Raw genomic sequence first — 23,003 nt, 5'->3', positions numbered from 1 at the left:
CCGTGTGAAGAGACGGGCTATTTCAATGTAAGTAGTATCAATTTTGAAACGCCGTTCCATTTGACCCTCCACGGCTTACAGATTTTCTGCACAGTGAGTGCAGTTGTGAAACACCACCTACAATTCCTGTACGTCAAACATGTCTGCCACCAGATACCGTCGATTTCTAAAGCTATGCGAGGAATGGCCAAAGGACGAATCAAAGAAAGGGCGAGATTTAGGAACATTTTTACGCCAAAGAGTCGCTAGTGCTTTCCGAGAAGGCGAAAATACACAGGTAGGAGATTTACTAAGTAAATTACTTCTCTATTTACCCTTGTTGCAGACCTTGCAAGTTGCAAGTCAAATGTCACATTATGCGCAGAGGTGCTCACACTTTTTTTATTAGACAGTCACTAACACGAGCATGTTATTTATCAGGATATGTTAGAGAAGTTCTTATGTACTTTGGTTTGTTTTCTCTTTATAATGTTTTTTTTCCTTGCTAAGATTCTTTCTAAACAATATTTTAAGCCGCAATACAACTTATTATTTACAACATTGCCTATGCTGTCTTATATGTATTCATTTAGATTTCAGACCCAGAGAAATGTGATCAGATGTATGAAAGTCTGGCTCGCATCAACAGTAATGTTTACAAAGAAAAGGTGAGTGAAATGTCCTAATATCTTCTAGGTCCAGGTTTATTTATATCATCAGCTTAATATCGTGCATATTCTGTGGAGACTGGATTATTTATTGTCAAAACATCTTTCCTCACAATTTTGTTTTTCGTAGAATGTCTTTCATTCGGTTGATTTTATTGATGCAAACCTCAGTTTAACAGCATCAGTGTTTTTGTCTGTCTGTGTTTTCAGTTTCCACGAGCGAAAGATACAAGTTTTACAGGTGTGACAGTGGAAGAGTGCAAAATACTATTGGCAACAGGTGAGGATTTCCTAAGCTCAATTGTCTGAAATGGTAATATTGACATAAATATTGTAAAATATAATGACAATAAAAATGGCTGTTTTCTATGTTAATTCATTTTCAAATGTAATTTGTTCCTGTGATGGCAAAGCTGAATTTTCAGCACCCTTACTTCAGTCTTTAGTGTCACATGATCCTTCAGAAATCATTGTTATATGCTGTTTTGCTGCTCAAGAAACATTTTGTTATTCAGAAAGTATATAGGATTCAGAAAGTAAAAACTTCATTTATTGAATTAGCCTTTTCTTGTAACAATGTAAAAGTTACTGTCATTTTTAAAGGAAGGACACATTAAATTGATCAAAAGTTGAGATCAAGTTAATGTGTCCTTCCTCGTTAAATAAAAGTTTGAATTTCTTTATTAAAAAAACTGACCCCAAACTTGAGTAGTGCATAAAGACTTGATCTTAAATGTAAAGTACTAGTCTGTATTTACATTCAGTGTCATGTAGTAGTAATCTAATGAGAAGGGAAAACAAAGGAGAATTTTGAATTAGATCATTTTATAATTGTATTGTGAATTTTCACAAGAGCAGTTTGTTTAGATCACTTTCACATTTCAAGTCAAAGTAATTGTTCATTAGCTGTCATTTTATGTGTGTTAGAATTTAAATAGACATTTGTATTACTAGTTTATTTATTTTATTTATTTATTTTTGCAGGAAACATGCAGCAAGCAGATGAAGTGAAGAAGGGATTGTGGAAGACACTAATGCAGCGCTTTTCCTCCAAACCTGATGATGGACCCCCTGAAAAAACTGAAAAATAATCATCAAACTGTATAGAACTTATTCCTCTGCACTTTTTCAAATAAAACAATTAAGGTGTGTATTTAAATCTTCACTTCTAACAACTGTAGCTCTCTTCATGTTGATGGTTGAACAGAAACTTCCAAGAAGTACAACGGATGGTTTAATTCGGAGAGCTCTGTTAAAGTTGGAGAAATGTCTTTATTCAAAAACGATATTCAGTTTTATAGATTATTACTTGCATATTATTTCTCTTGAATTCATAATACAAATAAATACTTTTTGTATTTACCGTGAAACAACCCAGCCATGCTGAATTATGTACATTCTTTAATTTTTGCTCTACTGTTTTCACATCCTTCCCTTTTTTTTATCCTTAAGACTGATTTTTTTTTCTCTAGATGGTTGAATCCTCTATTTTGCATATGTAGTCGTGGGGGGGTTAAGGTAGATTCACTCTCATAATACTTTTTTTTTTTTTTTAAATGTAAAAATCCAGCTTTTGTTTTAATAACATCATTGGGGGTTATAGCCTCTATTTAGGCCTTAAAGTCTATAATAAAATGTTTTTATTTCCATTTTAACAATCCAGCATAATTTAAGGTTTGTAAAATTTGTAATGTGGGATTAGGATGAAATAACAGCTAAAGTGTGGTTCAGTAATAGGTTGCATAGACAAGTGAAATAACAAACCGTGCACACTGGGGAATATTCTGGCAGATATTGATAATATAGCCTACGCCATGGCAAAATATGTTCACAAAAGATAGATGATAAAAACCTACCCTGCCTGACCACCACCCTTGCACAGCCACAAAGGTTTATGACCAGATCTTGGTGTTTGAAATAAAATCTATGTTGTAACTGAATTTCCTTTTAAGAAACAGAGTCATTGAAACATTTTTATTCATAAAAAAACCATGTCATGGAAGCAAGCAAACAAAACATTTTTCTGTTATTAAACATTTTGAGGTGAGAAAACCTATAAACTGATCAGTGTAAAATGCTGAACTTTAGTGAAGAGATGATTGAAGCATTACAATGTTCTCATTTTAGTGCCTTTCCTGCTCTTATAATTAAGACATTGTGAATTTATATATTATAAACTTGTAAGTAAAGATAAAAATAAACTGAATTCTTCATTAGTAAACAGTTACTTCAAATAAAGCATGACTGCATTTTTCTTCCTAGTCAGCTGTGTTAGTTAGAATAGTGTTTTTTATTGGCCTCTTTAGTCGTCTTTTTTGGGATCTGGATTGTCTCTCCAAATGCAGTAGTTGAGGCAGGTAGCAAGGCAGAGCCAGGCCATGTATGGGGCCATGAGCAGTGTGGCAGTGCGGCTGATGGGATACCAAGACACCATTGTGGCCGCCACTGTGCCACTCAGCAACACAATCTCTATCATCGCCTAGATATGAAAGAAGAACACTAATTAGCAATGTTATCACTAAATACTGTTACATTCTGGATAAACAGGTAGCATGTCTTCACAAAAAACTTTGATACCATCTCATTGCTATAAGCAGAGAAACTGGTTCTGGTTTCCCTTTAAAATAGTTTCTCTGTATTTTAACGGAACCATTTTTGAACCTAGAGTAATGTCTCACCAGTTTAATCTTGTGCGCTCCAAAGAAGATGGGGGTCCAGGCCCAATTAAGTGCCAGCTGCAACCCATAGAGCCCCAGTGGCACCATTGCATCCTGGGTGAAGCCTCCAAGCTCTTTCCACACAAGGTATGAACCGTAGCTTTAAAAAAAGAAAAGAAAAACGTATTCACACCATCTGAAGGTCTCTTTAGTTACTTATTAACATTTAAACTTAACTACAACTTCCTTCAAAGCTTTTCAATGGATAACCGGCAAGTATAGTTATTTTTAAACCACTGTTTAAACTAACCCCATGCCAGTGTAGAGAGTGGTCCACACCACTGGAAAAGCAGCATTAGGTGGCCTCCATGAAGGTTTATTGAGCGTGATGTACCAGGTCTTCACCTCCTTCCGTGTGATGAGACCTCCAAATATCCCACCAACGTGTGGCAGGCAAGTAAAACCCAGCATGGGAATCCACATTCTTTCTGCAAACTGGCAAATAAATGTTTCTTAGCAATTGCTTATGTACATACACATTGTTTTAGTGTAATTGCTCAGCACCCAATAACTTCTAACACCCTATATTAATCTCCACAGCATGTGAGTCAAGGAGGACAACAGTAGCTTAGGGCTCATTTGTAGTAAAGGACAACAGCCTTCTCTTGCAAAAAAAAAAAATGCAATCATACAACATTAGCTTGATGCAAAAAAATTAATATATCGTAAAATAAGTAAAACATTCAAATATAATACCATTTTGCTATAGTTATTGGGCTATAAACACAAAACATAATTTAATAAAAAAAATAATAAACAGATTTTAACCGTAAAGATGAACCGTTTGCCGAAAGTTGTCACATTTGTTATTAATAAATAGGCTATTTTTATGTTTAAAAATAAATTGAATGAACTTCCAACAATGGAATCATAGATTCAAACATAAGAGAAATTTTGTTCATTGCCAGTTCAGTATGTCCTATGGAGCGACTCCACGTAGCCTATGACTCCTAAACATTTTTTTTCAAAGGGGAAGATGGTGACGAGTGTCGCATATTACATACTTTCGTGCAAACAGTATGTGGGATCGCAAAATGTTGGTCACGCGCTCAGCAGAACATTATTTAACGCGTGCAGTATATGACTGCGGTCAAGCCAGCCGCCACTCCGAGATGCACGGTCAATCTATCCGCCACGTTATTTTGGGGTGCGCGCATACACTGGCTGTTACGGTACGACCGTCAGAGAACTGATATGAAAACAAGTGATCTTCTGGTGAACGCGATTTAACATACTTTTATTCAGTACGTCTGTCTGAATAAATGAAAACAAATAAATATTGTACCTGTCACTGTATGATGCCGACTTCCAAAATAAAAGTCTGCCTGAATAAAAATAGAAACATACCTAAATAAATATAAATAAATAAACATTTTACAACCCAATTTCACCTGAAAAGGATAGTACACCTCACAGCCTGTCACTGTATGATGTCGAATTCCAAAATAAAAGTCTCCCTGAATAAATAAACAGGCGTATATATGAATTTTGGGGGAGGGCTTTTAATTTAGTTATATATATATATATATGTATGTATGTATGTGTGTGTGTGTGTGTGTATATATATGAATACATGTATATATTTACACACACACACACATATATACATATATACATATATATATATATATATATATATATATATATATATATATATATATATATATATATATATATATATATATATATATATATATATATATATATATTTACATATATATATTACAAAATAAGAGCACTCCAAAACTCATATTTGCGCAGTTTTTTTCTATACATTGAGTAACCCATAAAAACAAAAGTCCTAGTTTACACAAACTAATTTCACTGCAGACTGAGAGTACACCTTCTTACAGTGTCCACTACACCGTTTCAGGACAGTCTGATGTGGGATTACAAAATAAGAGCACCCCAAAACTCATATTTGCGCTGTTTTTTCTATACATTGAGTAACCCATAAAAACAAAAGTCCTAGTTTACACAAACTAATTTCACTGCAGACAGAGAGTACACCTTCTCACAGTGTCAACTACACCGTTTCAGGACAGTCTGATGTGGGATTACAAAATAAGAGCACCCCAAAACTCATATTTGCGCTGTTTTTTTCTATACATTAAGTAACCCATAAGAAGAAAAGTCCTAGTTTCCACAGACTAATTTCACTGCAGATGGAGAGTACACCTTCTCACAGTGTCAAATACACCGTTTAGGGACAGTCTGATGTGGAATTACAAAATAAGAGCCACCCAAAATTCATATTTGCGCTGTTTTGTATTGACATTAAGTAACCCATAAAAAGAAAAGTCCTAGTTTCCACAGACTAATTTCACTGCAGATGGAGAGTACACCTTCTCACAGTGTCAACTACACCGTTTCAGGACAGTCTGATGTGGAATTACAGAATAAGAGCCCACCAAAATTCATATTTGCGCTGTTTTGTATGTCCATGAAGTAACCCATAAAAAGAAAAGTCCTAGTTTCCACAGACCAATTACACTGCAGATGGAGAGTACACCTTCTCACAGTGTCAACTACACAGTTTCAGGACAGTCTGATGTGGAATTACAAAATAAGAGCCACCCAAAATTCATATTTGCGCTGTTTTGTATTGACATTAAGTAACCCTTAAAAAAAAAGTCCTAGTTTCCACAGACTAAATTCACTGCAGATGGAAAGTACACCTTCTCACAGTGTCAACTACACCGTTTCAGGACAGTCTGATGTGGAATTACAAAATAAGAGCCACCCAAAATTCATATTTGCGCTGTTTTGTATTGACATTAAGTAACCCTTAAAAAAGAAAAGTCCTAGCTTCCACAGACTAAATTCACTGCAGATGGAAAGTACACCTTCTCACAGTGTCAATTACATCGTTTCAGGACAGTCTGATGTGGAATTACAGAATAAGAGCCACCCAAAATCCATATTTACGCTGTTTTGTATGTACATGAAGTAACCCAAAAAAAGAAAAGTCCTAGTTTCCACAGACTAATTTCACTGCAGATGGAGAGTACACCTTCTCACAGTGTCAACTACACCGTTTCAGGACAGTCTGATGTGGAATTACAGAATAAGAGCCCACCAAAATTCATATTTGCGCTGTTTTGAATGTACATGAAGTAACCCATAAAAAGAAAAGTCCTAGTTTCCACAGACTAATTTCACTGCAGATGGAGAGTACACCTTCTCACAGTGTCAACTACACCGTTTCAGGACAGTCTGATGTGGAATTACAAAATAAGAGCCACCCAAAATTCATATTTGCGCTGTTTTAGAAAAGTCCTAGTTTCCACAGACTAAATTCACTGCAGATGGAAAGTACACCTTCTCACAGTGTCAACTACACCGTTTCAAGACAGTCTGATGTGGAATTACAGAATAAGAGCCACCCAAAATCCATATTTGCGCTGTTTTGAATGATTCAAGATTCAAGATTCAAGATTCAAGAGTTTTATTTGTCACATACACAGTTATATACACAATATACAACTGGCAGTGAAATGTAAACAGGTCCGCTCCATGGACAGTGCAAATAACAGTTACAAGAAATTAAATAGAAATAGAATAAAATTAGAATAAAAAGTATTAACATAAGTAGAATTATAAATAAATCAAGTAAAAGATAAAAATAGGAAATAAGATAAAAATAAAAATATAAAAAATATGTGGATATGATAAGTGAGATAAACTGTAGACTTAAAAATAAGTGGTTAACATAAAATATATAATATGTATATATAAAGAAGTATAATGTGCAATAATGTACATTAAGTATAATGTACATTAAGTAACCCATAAAAAGAAAAGTCCTAGTTTCCACAGACTAATTTCACTGCAGATGGAGAGTAAACCTTCTCACAGTGTCAACTACACCGTTTCAGGACAGTCTGATGTGGAATTACAGAATAAGAGCCCACCAAAATCCATATTTGCGCTGTTTTTTCATGTACATGAAGTAACCCAAAAAAAGAAAAGTCCTAGTTTCCACAGACGAATTTCACTGCAGATGGAGAGTACACCTTCTCACAGTGTCAACTACACCGTTTCAGGACAGTCTGATGTGGAATTACAAAATAAGAGCCACCCAAAATTCATATTTGCGCTGTTTTGTATTGACATTAAGTAACCCTTAAAAAAGAAAAGTCCTAGCTTCCACAGACTAAATTCACTGCAGATGGAAAGTACACCTTCTCACAGTGTCAATTACATCGTTTCAGGACAGTCTGATGTGGAATTACAGAATAAGAGCCACCCAAAATCCATATTTGCGCTGTTTTGAATGTACATTAAGTAACCCATAAAAAGAAAAGTCCTAGTTTCCACAGACTAATTTCACTGCAGATGGAGAGTACACCTTCTCACAGTGTCAACTACATCGTTTCAGGACAGTCTGATGTAGAATTACAGAATAAGAGCACACCAAAATTCATATTTGCGCTGTTTTGTATGTCCATGAAGTAACCCAAAAAAAGAAAAGTCCTAGTTTCCACAGACTAATTTCACTGCAGATGGAGAGTACACCTTCTCACAGTGTCAACTACACCGTTTCAGGACAGTCTGATGTGGAATTACAGAATAAGAGCCCACCAAAATTCATATTTGCGCTGTTTTGTATGTCCATTAAGTAACCCATAAAAAGAAAAGTCCTAGTTTCCACAGACCAATTACACTGCAGATGGAGAGTACAACTTCTCACAGTGTCAACTACACAGTTTCAGGACAGTCTGATGTGGAATTACAGAATAAGAGCCACCCAAAATTCATATTTGCGCTGTTTTGTATTGACATTAAGTAACCCATAAAAAGAAAAGTCCTAGTTTCCACAGACTAATTTCACTGCAGATGGAGAGTACACCTTCTCACAGTGTCAACTACACCGTTTCAGGACAGTCTGATGTGGAATTACAGAATAAGAGCCCACCAAAATCCATATTTGCGCTGTTTTGTATGTACATGAAGTAACCCAAAAAAAGAAAAGTCCTAGTTTCCACAGACTAATTTCACTGCAGATGGAGAGTACACCTTCTCACAGTGTCAACTACACCGTTTCAGGACAGTCTGATGTGGAATTACAAAATAAGAGCCACCCAAAATTCATATTTGCGCTGTTTTGTATTGACATTAAGTAACCCTTAAAAAAGAAAAGTCCTAGCTTCCACAGACTAAATTCACTGCAGATGGAGAGTACAACTTCTCACAGTGTCAACTACACAGTTTCAGGACAGTCTGATGTGGAATTACAGAATAAGAGCCACCCAAAATTCATATTTGCGCTGTTTTGTATTGACATTAAGTAACCCATAAAAAGAAAAGTCCTAGTTTCCACAGACTAATTTCACTGCAGATGGAGAGTACACCTTCTCACAGTGTCAACTACACCGTTTCAGGACAGTCTGATGTGGAATTACAGAATAAGAGCCCACCAAAATCCATATTTGCGCTGTTTTGTATGTACATGAAGTAACCCAAAAAAAGAAAAGTCCTAGTTTCCACAGACTAATTTCACTGCAGATGGAGAGTACACCTTCTCACAGTGTCAACTACACCGTTTCAGGACAGTCTGATGTGGAATTACAAAATAAGAGCCACCCAAAATTCATATTTGCGCTGTTTTGTATTGACATTAAGTAACCCTTTAAAAAAAAAACTCCTAGTTTCCACAGACTAATTTCACTGCAGATGGAGAGTACACCTTCTCACAGTGTCAACTACACCGTTTCAGGACAGTCTGATGTGGAATTACAAAATAAGAGCCACCCAAAATTCATATTTGCGCTGTTTTGTATTGACATTAAGTAACCCTTAAAAAAGAAAAGTCCTAGCTTCCACAGACTAAATTCACTGCAGATGGAAAGTACACCTTCTCACAGTGTCAATTACATCGTTTCAGGACAGTCTGATGTGGAATTACAGAATAAGAGCCCTCCAAAATCCATATTTGCGCTGTTTTGTATGTACATGAAGTAACCCAAAAAAAGAAAAGTCCTAGTTTCCACAGACTAATTTCACCGCAGATGGAGAGTACATCTTCTCACAGTGTCAATTACATCGTTTCAGGACAGTCTGATGTGGAATTACAGAATAAGAGCCACCCAAAATTCATATTTGCACTGTTCCCTTTCGAAAGGGAACTCGCGCTGCGTCAGCTTGACGCTACGGGGGAACGCATTCAGCGTGACAGGTGTCTGAATCAAAATCAAATCACGTCAATCCTATTGACCGGCGACAGCCCATGACATCATAAATGCGACCAGGAAGTATATAAGGGCGCCTTACCAACATGACACCGCTTCTTCGTCTTCAGGGACTGTTTGTCTGCTTCGAAAGAAAGAATCACGAAAGCTACAATGAAACACACAGGGAAGTCCAAGCATAGCTTCCGGAAGTGCGCGGATCCGTGTCCCAGGTTCCTTACACCTGAGGACACACATACCCTTTGTGTGTTTTGTCTGGGGGAAGAGCACGCACGGGAGGTTCTCGAGGGAGCCTCCTGTGCCAACTGCGAGCGTCTTCCCATCCGGACGCTCCGCTCTCGTCTGGCCCTCTTCTCGAGGGAAGTGGGTCCAGCTTCTGGGGACGGTCCCGCCGGTGCTGAGGCCGAGCGCCGGCTGCAATCATGGGGTTCCCAGATGGATCTGGCTCATCGTCTAGAGAGAGGCGTGGTTCTCTCTGACGATCGGTCAGATCGCGAGGGGCAGCTGCCGGGGGAGGAGTCAGACCTTTCCTCCCTTTCGTCAGCTGGTGTTCTTCCGGATGAGCAAGGGGTAGCTGAGCAGGGTGGTGACGAAGTATCAGCTGAACCCTCTCAGCCGCCCTGCCCCGTGTATGACGAGCTGCTGGAAGTGATGGAGCGTGCCACTTAGGGTTGGGCATCGTTTTGATTTGAACGATTCTGATTCCGATTCCGATTCTTAGTTTCGATTACGGTTCTTTTCGATTCTCGATTCCGATTCTTTGAGGGGTGGAGTCACAACATGTCACAGGCTCATTTCACAGAGGAAAATTGTATTTTGATTCAATAATGAGTTTTAGTTTTGGGACTTTCTCCGCTGGCATTTTCACTTGCTTTGCTGCAAAGGTGAATGGAGTTCCACACCGAGTCCCGGTTTAACAATAGCATTAACAGCAGTCATTAGGACTGCTACTAGCGTGGGCAATTTGCGTATAGCTACATTTATCTACGAGGGGGAAAAATAATTTCAGTAACGTTGTTGTTCACCACAATTCGCAATTTGGTCAAGGGGTTTACACTACAATCACTTACCTGATTATGATGAGGTGGGATAATGTTAGTTCACCCTGAAATGAAAATAAAGCCATCTTTTACTCACCCAGCTGTTGTTCAAATGCGCGTGTTCCAGTGTGTGCGCACTCCAAGCCGCAGTAGCCTCGTGCAATATTGTCATGACAACCGGTACACAATATTCACTTAAGGAGGTTATATTATTAGTATTATTTCTTATCATATACGTTATAGAAAAGACGAGAATCGCGTTTTTTTCTATTGAGCTTGATTTCTCAAAATGGTGCGTGTGTGTGTGTGTGTGTGTGTGTGTGTGTGTGTGTGTGTGCTTATCGTGGGTGCAATGACAACAGTGCGAGTTATTATAGTAGGCATGAGCGCCGGCGGCTGCTGACAGCTCATAGTGTAACTTACACAGAGGAGCGCGCTCAGAATACCGCCGAGCTCAGTGTTTTGACTGAATAATACGGTTTCTTTCTCGCAAAACCTATAGTGTGCCCACTGAACACTTTCCATATGGCGCGCGTCTCCCTGTATCGTTGCGTGATACATTTGTTTATTTTTTGTAATGTTTTAGCTGATCGCCATAATAGGAAGGAGCGCGTGCAGGAACAGTATTTTAAATGTCATAGGACATAGGGCACTGGGACAACATCAGGGTAAGTAAAAGAAGGCTTTATTTTCATTTCAGGGTGAACTATCCCGTTAATAACGTTGGTTAGCGCAGGGTTGCCCGAGGGACAGACCTGCGCAGCATTTCAAACACGCTACACTCGTTAATTTATAGCTACACCACATATTTGTAGTGCATCCTCCCGTGCAAGATATAAGTTTGTCATGTGTTGCACTGTGCCGACCCAGGTTTTTTTTTTTTGTGAAATAAAGCCACCCTTTTGAGCGCCACTTACCGTGCTCCATGGCTGCAACAGAACAAATGGGCGCGGCAAGCACTTCCGAAAACTTGCGCGTTTGGAACCGATGATCGGAATCGAAAACAAAATTTCTAAACGATTCCAATGGCATCGTTATTTTTTAAACGGTTCCAAGTTGGAACCGGTTCTCGATGCCCAACCCTAGTGCCACTGCTAGACTGCAGCTACAGTGGCGGCGCGCGAGGAGAGAGCCCGCGCGTTCGAGCCGCCTCGACGATCGGTTTCTCTCCGACGTCAATCCAGCAGCTCCCGGGATCCTTCCATTTTCTCCCCGATCTTCATGATCAGATCTCGGGGGCATGGAAGAAGCCGTACTCGGCCCGGATCTTTCGTTATCAGCGAGGGAATTCCGCTGATGTCGAGGGATCCGCCGAGTCCGGTTATGTGTCGATGCCACCAATCGACGAGACGTTCGCGAACTATCTCGCGTCTGGGAGGCCATCGACACTGAGAGCTCCCGCCCTGCCCTCTAAGGCGCTGAAGACCACCTCACGCCTTAACGGCAGGGCATACACGTCGGCAGGTCAGGCTGCGTCGGCATTGCACACTATGGCGGTGTTGCAGGCTTACCAGGCTGATCTGCTGAGGGATCTCGATCAGGGGGAGGGCCTACCCCCTGATGCGATGGCCGAGCTGCGTCGCACCACAGATTTTGCTCTCCGGGCTACCAAACAAACAGCGGTCGCCATCGGTCGTTCGATGGCGGCCATGGTGGCCACGGAGAGACATCTGTGGCTGAACCTGGCGGACATCGGGGGGAAAGAAAAGACCTTTCTCCTCGATGCCCCGGTCTCACCCTCTGAACTCTTCGGCACCTCCGTCGAGGCGGTGGTGGGAAGGTTTAGAGAGGCGAGGGCACGCTCTGCGGCATTTAGATCATGCATTCCGCGGAGATCCGGGGCGGCACCCAGACAGGCGGGAAGCTCCGGTCCGTCACGGTCTGAGGACCGGCGGCAGGACCAGCGAGCCAGCGTCGCTTCTCGCGCGCCCCCTCCTGGTCGGAGCAGGGCGTGGAAAAAGCGTGACTCCCGCACTCAGAAGAGGAAGGACGTCGGACAAGTGACCCGGAACCAGCGCCGTGGAGGGCCACGTTGGGATCAGTCTCCGCCTCCGAGGAGGCGCTAGACTAACGCAGGCCCTTCCTCCTTCTAACAATTCCCTTTTCCCCAACGCCTCTTACATCAGGCGGTGGGCCCGTGATGAGCGGGAAAAGGAAGTACCCCAATCTCTGACGGCCCGCCAGGCCTGGTGTGTGAGAGCGCCCTCGAGCGGGTCGGTGGTAATGTTGCACCTAAGCACACACATTATGAATAAAGATTGTGTTTGAATATCAATGGCGTGCTGCAGGCGAGCGGGTAAGTCCCCTGTGGGGAAAATATCAATATATTTTCTGTTCCATGCTCCCTGCTGAGGATTTCGGGATCACTTTGGAGTAGTTGGATATTTCTGTAGGGCCTATAGTTCCTCTGTTTGGACGGCCAGAACGAATGCATTTTACAAGCCAGTTGCTTTGAAAGTATATTCAGCAGGTTTTTGAAGGCATGTGGCAGTACTCCTCTGTTAAAACAGGGTAGATTAGAGTATTTCGCTAACCTAGCTCTGTATCACTCTGCCTCACCCATGGCTTCGGTTGAGCAGCACTTCTTAACCTTTGTGAAGCAAAATTTGTTGGTTTGGTAGTGAGCTCCCTTGTAGCCAGAGCATTGCCATGGCTGACGCCCTTGCATTTAAACGATAGGCCGCTTCAAAAGCTAGGTCCTTCATTGGGCGGGTGGCGTACGTGGTACTCCCCCCGTTTAGGGGGTCCAGGGCGTTGTTTTGCCGAGTATCCTGTCATGAGTAATGTAATTAGGTTCCAGAGCTTGTAGACGCTGCTGGTAAGACTGCAACTGTCATACAGTAGGCCCGAAAAGTGGGCCGCTGGGATGGATTAGCCCCAGGTTGAGACCTTGGGGAAACCAGTTGGCTGTGAGCAGCCAACTTGGGCAGTCTGGGCAGTAGACTCCGGGTCAGGTGGTAGGCCTCAGTAGGCCTCCTTGCGAGTGAGTCCCGACGTTGGGGAGGTTAGCGATTAATAGCTGCAACCTAGATAGGTAGTCAGCCTCGGAAAGTTGGCCTTTGCAAAGTCGGCCCTTTTTTTTGGTATTGCTATGTGCTTACTCCCCAACGATGTCGGCCTCAAGTAGCAGAATTATCAACTAATAACTTCTCTTTGTTGTCTTGTCAGCCAGCAGAGGAGCCGCTGTCAGCCGGGAGATATAGCAGCCAGTCTCGTGCCTGCCACAACAGGAAGCCGCCTCCGCGGATCTGCTGTAAGGCTCCATGGACCCCAGTCGACCATGATAAGTCAGTGCGGCTGCCTGACTGTCCCTAGGGGTGAGCCCCGGGACCAGGATGCCTCTGGCAGCAGGCATGTGGGGTTTCCAGGTAGCGGGCCTCTCCAGGCCCCCCTGAAGGTTTGCCGTGGGGAGTAGGCCTCAAGCCGGGCCTCCTCTGATGGCACACCCCAAGGTTTCAGTCATGTGGACTAACATGGACTGCTGGCAGATGGTAGGCCTTACTCTGCCTCCCGGTGAGCTCGCTACCAGGCAATAGGCCGCACTGGGCCTCTCTGAGGGGGAATTCCCGAGTCAGAATGTTCTGGCGGCTAGCATAGCCTGCTATTAGGTAGCCTCTCCAGGCCTCCCTGAGGGGATGAGCTCCTGTTTCCAGCTGCATCGACAGTGGGCTTCGACTGCTATTATGGAGATGGGCCTCATCTGGCCTCCCTTTAGCCGAGTTCCCGAGTTGGTTCCTCGAGCATTTGGCATGTACTGCTATCATGTAATAGGCCTCACTAGGCCTCCCTGAGGGGTTGGGTTCTCAGTTCAAGAACTGTTTACTGGCATATGCTGACAGCTAGTGGTATCTGCCCCTTATTTGGCAGCATCTGAGGATGGTCTTACCCTGGCGCGACTGAGGTCGCTTCTGCTACTTGGTTCCCATGGGAGGGAATCTAGCCTACAACCTGGCTTACCTACCGGGCAGCCCCTTTTTAAGCTCCCCTCTCTTCGAGGGTCGTATGTGAGCCCGAAGCTGCCTGGGCCTGATCAGATGGTCGTAGGCCCCTCGCGAGGCCTCCCAATTATATCAGCTTTTAGGCCATTCTGGCCTCCTGAGTGTTTCTACTTGATAATAACTCAGTAGATCCTAGGATCGAGCAGATTAACTCCCCTCGCTGGCAAGGGTCGAAAGCGCTATGCTGAGTACTGCTCTCCAGGATGCCCGTCTCTGAGATCCGGCTCAAGGAGGACACTGCCAGCTTGCAGTACCTTGGGTTGGATGCCTCTCCCGGAGGTGAGTTTCCAGAGGCTCTGTTCTCGAACAGACAAGGATGGCTGGTCCCATGTGTCCCATATAGAGGTCTCTGGGTCAGGTCTCCCTGGTGGCATTCGGTGATTTCTTCCCGAATAGTGGCTGGCTGGGGCGCCCTAGGGCCCCCTAGCCAGATTCCCTTAAAGGAGCCCCCTTCCTTTGAATGGGTTGGATCCAGGCCTTTGAGCGGCCTGAGTAGGACCTCGTGCAGCCGCACTAAGGTTCCTGACGAGGCTTATAGCTCGGGCTATGACCGTAGGGAATGCTGTCACTGACAGCCTTGTGTGATCAGAGGGGGAGTGGTTCAGGCATTTTATTTCAATTTGCTTGTCCTGACAGTTGTCACTGCCAGTGGGCATGCACTCCCCTCGGCATGGTGGCGTTGGTATTTCGTTCCCCGTAGCGTCAAGCTGACGCAGCGCGAGTTCCCTTTCGAAAGGGAACGTCTCCGGTTACGTATGTAACCTAGGTTCCCTGAGAACAGGGAACGAGACGCTGCGTCGCTTTGCCATGCCTCAGGGCCTGCCCGCCGAACAGTCCCTTCAGACGAAGAGGCGGTGTCATGTTGGTAAGGCGCCCTTATATACTTCCTGGTCGCACTTTGATGATGTCATGGGCTGTCGCCGGTCAATAGGATTGACGTGATTCGATTGTGATTCAGACACCTGTCACGCTGAAGGCGTTCCCCCGTAGCGTCAAGCTGACGCAGCGCGAGTTCCCTTTCGAAAGGGAACAGTGCAAATATGAATTTTGGGGGGCTCTTATTCTGTAATTCCACATCAGACTGTCTTGAAACGGTGTAGTTGACACTGTGAGAAGGTGTACTTTCCATCTGCAGTGAATTTAGTCTGTGGAAACTAGGACTTTTCTTTTTTAAGGGTTACTTAATGTCAATACAAAACAGCGCAAATATGAATTTTGGGTGGCTCTTATTTTGTAATTCCACATCAGACTGTCCTGAAACGGTGTAGTTGACACTGTGAGAAGGTGTACTCTCCATCTGCAGTGAAATTCGTCTGTGGAAACTAGGACTTTTCTTTTTTTGGGTTACTTCATGTACATAAAAAAACAGCGCAAATATGGATTTTGGTGGGCTCTTATTCTGTAATTCCACATCAGACTGTCCTGAAACGGTGTAGTTGACACTGTGAGAAGGTTTACTCTCCATCTGCAGTGAAATTAGTCTGTGGAAACTAGGACTTTTCTTTTTATGGGTTACTTAATGTACATTCAAAACAGCGCAAATATGGATTTTGGGTGGCTCTTATTCTGTAATTCCACATCAGACTGTCTTGAAACGGTGTAGTTGACACTGTGAGAAGGTGTACTTTCCATCTGCAGTGAATTTAGTCTGTGGAAGCTAGGACTTTTCTTTTTTAAGGGTTATTGTCAATACAAAACAGCGCAAATATGAATTTTGGGTGGCTCTTATTTTGTAATTCCACATCAGACTGTCCTGAAACGGTGTAGTTGACACTGTGAGAAGGTGTACTCTCCATCTGCAGTGAAATTCGTCTGTGGAAACTAGGACTTTTCTTTTTTTGGGTTACTTCATGTACATAAAAAAACAGCGCAAATATGGATTTTGGTGGGCTCTTATTCTGTAATTCCACATCAGACTGTCCTGAAACGGTGTAGTTGACACTGTGAGAAGGTGTACTCTCCATCTGCAGTGAAATTAGTCTGTGGAAACTAGGACTTTTCTTTTTATGGGTTACTTAATGTACATTCAAAACAGCGCAAATATGGATTTTGGGTGGCTCTTATTCTGTAATTCCACATCAGACTGTCTTGAAACGGTGTAGTTGACACTGTGAGAAGGTGTACTTTCCATCTGCAGTGAATTTAGTCTGTGGAAACTAGGACTTTTTTTTTTAAGGGTTACTTAATGTCAATACAAAACAGCGCAAATATGAATTTTGGGTGGCTCTTATTTTGTAATTCCACATCAGACTGTCCTGAAACTGTGTAGTTGACACTGTGAGAAGGCGTACTCTCCATCTGCAGTGTAATTGGTCTGTGGAAACTAGGACTTTTCTTTTTATGGGTTACTTCATGGACATACAAAACAGCGCAAATATGAATTTTGGTGGGCTCTTATTCTGTAATTCCACATCAGACTGTCCTGAAACGGTGTAGTTGACACTGTGAGAAGGTGTACTCTCCATCTGCAGTGTAATTGGTCTGTGGAAACTAGGACTTTTCTTTTTATGGGTTACTTCATGTACATTCAAAACAGCGCAAATATGAATTTTGGTGGGCTCTTATTCTGTAATTCCACATCAGACTGTCCTGAAACGGTGTAGTTGACACTGTGAGAAGGTGTACTCTCCATCTGCAGTGAAATTAGTCTGTGGAAACTAGGACTTTTCTTTTTTTGGGTTACTTCATGTACATACAAAACAGCGTAAATATGGATTTTGGGTTGCTCTTATTCTGTAATTCCACATCAGACTGTCCTGAAACGATGTAATTGACACTGTGAGAAGGTGTACTTTCCATCTGCAGTGAATTTAGTCTGTGGAAGCTAGGACTTTTCTTTTTTAAGGGTTACTTAATGTCAATACAAAACAGCGCAAATATGAATTTTGGGTGGCTCTTATTTTGTAATTCCACATCAGACTGTCCTGAAACGGTGTAGTTGACACTGTGAGAAGGTGTACTCTCCATCTGCAGTGAAATTCGTCTGTGGAAACTAGGACTTTTCTTTTTTTGGGTTACTTCATGTACATGAAAAAACAGCGCAAATATGAATTTTGGTGGGCTCTTATTCTGTAATTCCACATCAGACTGTCCTGAAACGGTGTAGTTGACACTGTGAGAAGGTGTACTCTCCATCTGCAGTGTAATTGGTCTGTGGAAACTAGGACTTTTCTTTTTATGGGTTACTTCATGTACATTCAAAACAGCGCAAATATGAATTTTGGTGGGCTCTTATTCTGTAATTCCACATCAGACTGTCCTGAAACGGTGTAGTTGACACTGTGAGAAGGTGTACTCTCCATCTGCAGTGAAATTAGTCTGTGGAAACTAGGACTTTTCTTTTTTTGGGTTACTTCATGTACATACAAAACAGCGTAAATATGGATTTTGGGTGGCTCTTATTCTGTAATTCCACATCAGACTGTCCTGAAACGATGTAATTGACACTGTGAGAAGGTGTACTTTCCATCTGCAGTGAATTTAGTCTGTGGAAGCTAGGACTTTTCTTTTTTAAGGGTTACTTAATGTCAATACAAAACAGCGCAAATATGAATTTTGGGTGGCTCTTATTTTGTAATTCCACATCAGACTGTCCTGAAACGGTGTAGTTGACACTGTGAGAAGGTGTACTCTCCATCTGCAGTGAAATTCGTCTGTGGAAACTAGGACTTTTCTTTTTTTGGGTTACTTCATGTACATGAAAAAACAGCGCAAATATGGATTTTGGTGGGCTCTTATTCTGTAATTCCACATCAGACTGTCCTGAAACGGTGTAGTTGACACTGTGAGAAGGTTTACTCTCCATCTGCAGTGAAATTAGTCTGTGGAAACTAGGACTTTTCTTTTTATGGGTTACTTAATGTACATTATACTTAATGTACATTATTGCACATTATACTTCTTTATATATACATATTATATATTTTATGTTAACCACTTATTTTTAAGTCTACAGTTTATCTCACTTATCATATCCACATATTTTTTATATTTTTATTTTTATCTTATTTCCTATTTTTATCTTTTACTTGATTTATTTATAATTCTACTTATGTTAATACTTTTTATTCTAATTTTATTCTATTTCTATTTAATTTCTTGTAACTGTTATTTGCACTGTCCATGGAGCGGACCTGTTTACATTTCACTGCCAGTTGTATATTGTGTATATAACTGTGTATGTGACAAATAAAACTCTTGAATCTTGAATCTTGAATCATTCAAAACAGCGCAAATATGGATTTTGGGTGGCTCTTATTCTGTAATTCCACATCAGACTGTCTTGAAACGGTGTAGTTGACACTGTGAGAAGGTGTACTTTCCATCTGCAGTGAATTTAGTCTGTGGAAACTAGGACTTTTCTAAAACAGCGCAAATATGAATTTTGGGTGGCTCTTATTTTGTAATTCCACATCAGACTGTCCTGAAACGGTGTAGTTGACACTGTGAGAAGGTGTACTCTCCATCTGCAGTGAAATTAGTCTGTGGAAACTAGGACTTTTCTTTTTATGGGTTACTTCATGTACATTCAAAACAGCGCAAATATGAATTTTGGTGGGCTCTTATTCTGTAATTCCACATCAGACTGTCCTGAAACGGTGTAGTTGACACTGTGAGAAGGTGTACTCTCCATCTGCAGTGAAATTAGTCTGTGGAAACTAGGACTTTTCTTTTTTTGGGTTACTTCATGTACATACAAAACAGCGTAAATATGGATTTTGGGTGGCTCTTATTCTGTAATTCCACATCAGACTGTCCTGAAACGATGTAATTGACACTGTGAGAAGGTGTACTTTCCATCTGCAGTGAATTTAGTCTGTGGAAGCTAGGACTTTTCTTTTTTAAGGGTTACTTAATGTCAATACAAAACAGCGCAAATATGAATTTTGGGTGGCTCTTATTTTGTAATTCCACATCAGACTGTCCTGAAACGGTGTAGTTGACACTGTGAGAAGGTGTACTTTCCATCTGCAGTGAATTTAGTCTGTGGAAACTAGGACTTTTTTTTTAAGGGTTACTTAATGTCAATACAAAACAGCGCAAATATGAATTTTGGGTGGCTCTTATTTTGTAATTCCACATCAGACTGTCCTGAAACTGTGTAGTTGACACTGTGAGAAGGTGTACTCTCCATCTGCAGTGTAATTGGTCTGTGGAAACTAGGACTTTTCTTTTTATGGGTTACTTCATGTACATTCAAAACAGCGCAAATATGAATTTTGGTGGGCTCTTATTCTGTAATTCCACATCAGACTGTCCTGAAACGGCGTAGTTGACACTGTGAGAAGGTGTACTCTCCATCTGCAGTGAAATTAGTCTGTGGAAACTAGGACTTTTCTTTTTATGGGTTACTTAATGTCAATACAAAACAGCGCAAATATGAATTTTGGGTGGCTCTTATTTTGTAATTCCACATCAGACTGTCCCTAAACGGTGTATTTGACACTGTGAGAAGGTGTACTCTCCATCTGCAGTGAAATTAGTCTGTGGAAACTAGGACTTTTCTTCTTATGGGTTACTTAATGTATAGAAAAAAACAGCGCAAATATGAGTTTTGGGGTGCTCTTATTTTGTAATCCCACATCAGACTGTCATGAAACGGTGTAGTTGACACTATGAGAAGGTGTACTCTCTGTCTGCAGTGAAATTAGTTTGTGTAAACTAGGACTTTTGTTTTTATGGGTTACTCAATGTATAGAAAAAACAGCGCAAATATGAGTTTTGGGGTGCTCTTATTTTGTAATCCCACATCAGACTGTCCTGAAACGGTGTAGTGGACACTGTAAGAAGGTGTACTCTCAGTCTGCAGTGAAATTAGTTTGTGTAAACTAGGACTTTTGTTTTTATGGGTTACTCAATGTATAGAAAAAAACTGCGCAAATATGAGTTTTGGAGTGCTCTTATTTTGTAATATATATATGTAAATATATATATATATATATATATATATTTATATATATGTATATATGTGTGTGTGTGTAAATATATACATGTATTCATATATATATATATATATATATATATATATATATATATATATATATATATATATATAACTAAATTAAAAGCCCTCCCCCAAAATTCATATATACACCTGTTTATTTATTCAGGGAGACTTTTATTTTGGAATTCGACATCATACAGTTACAGGCTGTGAGGTGTACTATCCTTTTCAGGTGAAATTGGGTTGTAAAATGTTTATTTATTTATATTTATTTAGGTATGTTTCTATTTTTATTCAGGCAGACTTTTATTTTGGAAGTCGGCATCATACAGTGACAGGTACAATATTTATTTGTTTTCATTTATTCAGACAGACGTACTGAATAAAAGTATGTTAAATCGCGTTCACCAGAAGATCACTTGTTTTCATATCAGTTCTCTGACGGTCGTACCGTAACAGCCAGTGTATGCGCGCACCCCAAAATAACGTGGCGGATAGATTGACTGTGTATCTCGGAGTGGCGGATGGCTTGACCCCAGTAAAAAAAGGTAGAATTTTGTTTAGAAGTGTAAACGACGCACTTATCAGAGAAAGGCAGTTGCGTGTTGTACTAATAACAAGGCTGTTGTTTTTACCTGACAGGTTGAAGAGCTGCTCGGTGTTATGTGAAGTCGAGAGGAGCCTCGATGGCCTTCTATGACCTAAATGATCTTGAAATCATGATATAACTTTGTGTAACAGACAGTGGGCGTGCAAGAAGGGCTAGGCTGCTCTAGTCTAGTGTAGAAACAATGCTACTGAAGCGCTGGCCACTAGAGAGAGGCGTGTAAACAACTGCCTCTTCCTCGTGTTGTGAAACGATCACTCAACATAGTAATGCGAAAATGCTGTGTTCAAGAAGATCAACGCGGCGCTGCGCAGGATAAGATGTCCGTTTTCACCACTGTAGATGCCACTTAAAAATTAGCTTTGATGTGTCAATATCAAGTTGTCCGAAAGAGCTGCCAGATCGATGACGACTGCCAAGAAGACGACAAGAACCTCGTGAAATATATTAATTAGATAGTTTATTATTTTTTTTAAATATAGTTAGACTTAAATAGGCCTATATATGCTAAATATCTGTTGTGTAATTGTTTATGTACGTATGGATTAACGTGATGGAATGAATCATGTGCACGCGAGAGTATTATGCAAATTAACACGAAGATCGAAACATTTGCATTCCCTTGTTCCAGTTGTTGGGTAAGAGCACCAAGGAAACGTGCAACATGCAAAATGTACTATGAAGATGACTCCCTGTAGGCTACTTAGGCTACATGTGTTGAACCTTGAAGAAATAGTCATGTAAGCTGTAAGAGAGAGGCTTTGCTGTATTGTGAATAAGTATTAACAACAACTATTGACCAATCAGAATCGACGACTGGAACTAAAAGGTTTAGTCCTTGAGTGATTGGCCAGTAGCTGTGTTTTATTCACGATAAAACAGGGCGTTCTACACAACACCCTTAGCAACCACTCTTAGCAACGTAAACATGTTTGTTCTCATTCAGTATTGTATTGATACATATTTTTTGGCTTTAATATTTGTATTGTGTGGAACCGTTTTATACAATCAATAAGGCTATTACTGTATCGTAAATAACTCACGGCTGAAGGGGTTGCAGGCACAACTTATTGCGTACTTCAAAAAAGAGATTTAAGTTACCATGCACACTGCAACTGTGATATATTATGTTTATATTTGCAGTGCCTATTGCAATATATTCAAAACATTATTTTGAAATAGCCTACCCACTGTACTGTGTATCACAATTGTGTAGTAAATCAAAAATGACATTTGCTCCAACAGTTCAATATTTTAGCACAGTTATCTAAATGAACTCCCCAGTAGCTGAAATGGTTTATTAATTTCTTTGTGGTCAAATGGATTTATTAACAAGTATTTTATATACGGTAGGCCTATGTCATTTTTTTGTGTAGGCTAAGCAATTTCAATTCATTAAAATTCAGTTAGATGGATGTTTTCAATCAAGGTTTAACCTCATGGTTGATGATGACATTTTATTTTTAATTTTTGTAAATAAAATAAAACTGTATGTTATGTGTGCGTTATGTATAGTGACATCACAATGTATTTTTAGCAGTTATTCTTTGTTATTCTGGTTTAAATGGTTTATGCGCAACATTAAATATGAACATGTTTAAGATTAAATAATAAAAAAAAATGTAACATGCTGTAATGAAAATGTTTTTATATTTTGTGTGTGTGTGTGTGTATATATATATATATATATATACACTCACCTAAAGGATTATTAGGAACACCATACTAATACTGTGTTTGACCCCCTTTCGCCTTCAGAACTGCCTTAATTCTACGTGGCATTGATTCAACAAGGTGCTGAAAGCATTCTTTAGAAATGTTGGCCCATATTGATAGGATAGCATCTTGCAGTTGATGGA

General features: G+C 40.7%; 2 protein-coding genes and 1 long non-coding RNA gene across 3 annotated transcripts; 2 read left to right on the top strand and 1 right to left on the bottom strand.

Annotated features, from left to right (window-relative positions):
• Positions 1-77: 77 nt before the first annotated feature.
• On the top strand, positions 78-2,864 carry uqcc2 (ubiquinol-cytochrome c reductase complex assembly factor 2). The gene is made up of 4 exons (XM_079840322.1): positions 78-277; positions 573-647; positions 858-927; positions 1,632-2,864. Exons 1-4 carry the CDS (start codon positions 140-142, stop codon positions 1,736-1,738), a joined length of 390 nt encoding a protein of 129 aa, XP_079696448.1. The 5' UTR covers positions 78-139; the 3' UTR covers positions 1,739-2,864.
• tspo (translocator protein) lies at positions 2,607-21,310 on the bottom strand. Its single transcript, XM_079840321.1, has 4 exons — positions 21,173-21,310; positions 3,615-3,799; positions 3,326-3,464; positions 2,607-3,126 (listed from the first exon to the last, which is right to left on the bottom strand). Exons 2-4 carry the CDS (start codon positions 3,785-3,787, stop codon positions 2,950-2,952), a joined length of 489 nt encoding a protein of 162 aa, XP_079696447.1. The 5' UTR covers positions 3,788-3,799; positions 21,173-21,310; the 3' UTR covers positions 2,607-2,949.
• Positions 20,949-22,775, top strand: LOC307140670. Its single transcript, XR_013818272.1, has 2 exons — positions 20,949-21,085; positions 21,180-22,775. It is a non-coding gene; the product is annotated as an uncharacterized lncRNA (long non-coding RNA).
• Positions 22,776-23,003: the final 228 nt, after the last annotated feature.

Source organism: Gobio gobio (genome assembly GCF_949357685.1).
Source record: "Gobio gobio genome assembly, chromosome: 17".
Taxonomy (NCBI): Eukaryota; Metazoa; Chordata; class Actinopteri; order Cypriniformes; family Gobionidae; genus Gobio; species Gobio gobio.
Note: the sequence above shows the minus strand (reverse complement) of the source record. Positions and strands in the feature narration are given on the sequence as shown.

Bases quoted from the DNA above. Each gene is read 5' to 3' on its own strand.
- uqcc2 (XM_079840322.1), top strand. From the start codon at position 140: ATGTCTGCCACCAGATACCGTCGATTTCTAAAGCTATGCGAGGAATGG. The intron at 278-572 runs GTAGGAGATTTA...GTATTCATTTAG, and splicing joins GAGAAGGCGAAAATACACAG to ATTTCAGACCCAGAGAAATG. The intron at 928-1,631 runs GTGAGGATTTCC...TTATTTTTGCAG, and splicing joins CAAAATACTATTGGCAACAG to GAAACATGCAGCAAGCAGAT.
- tspo (XM_079840321.1), bottom strand. From the start codon at position 3,787: ATGTGGATTCCCATGCTGGGTTTTACTTGCCTGCCACACGTTGGTGGG. The intron at 3,465-3,614 runs GTTAGTTTAAAC...CTTTTTTTAAAG, and splicing joins ACTCTCTACACTGGCATGGG to CTACGGTTCATACCTTGTGT. The intron at 3,127-3,325 runs GTGAGACATTAC...TTTCATATCTAG, and splicing joins GAGCGCACAAGATTAAACTG to GCGATGATAGAGATTGTGTT.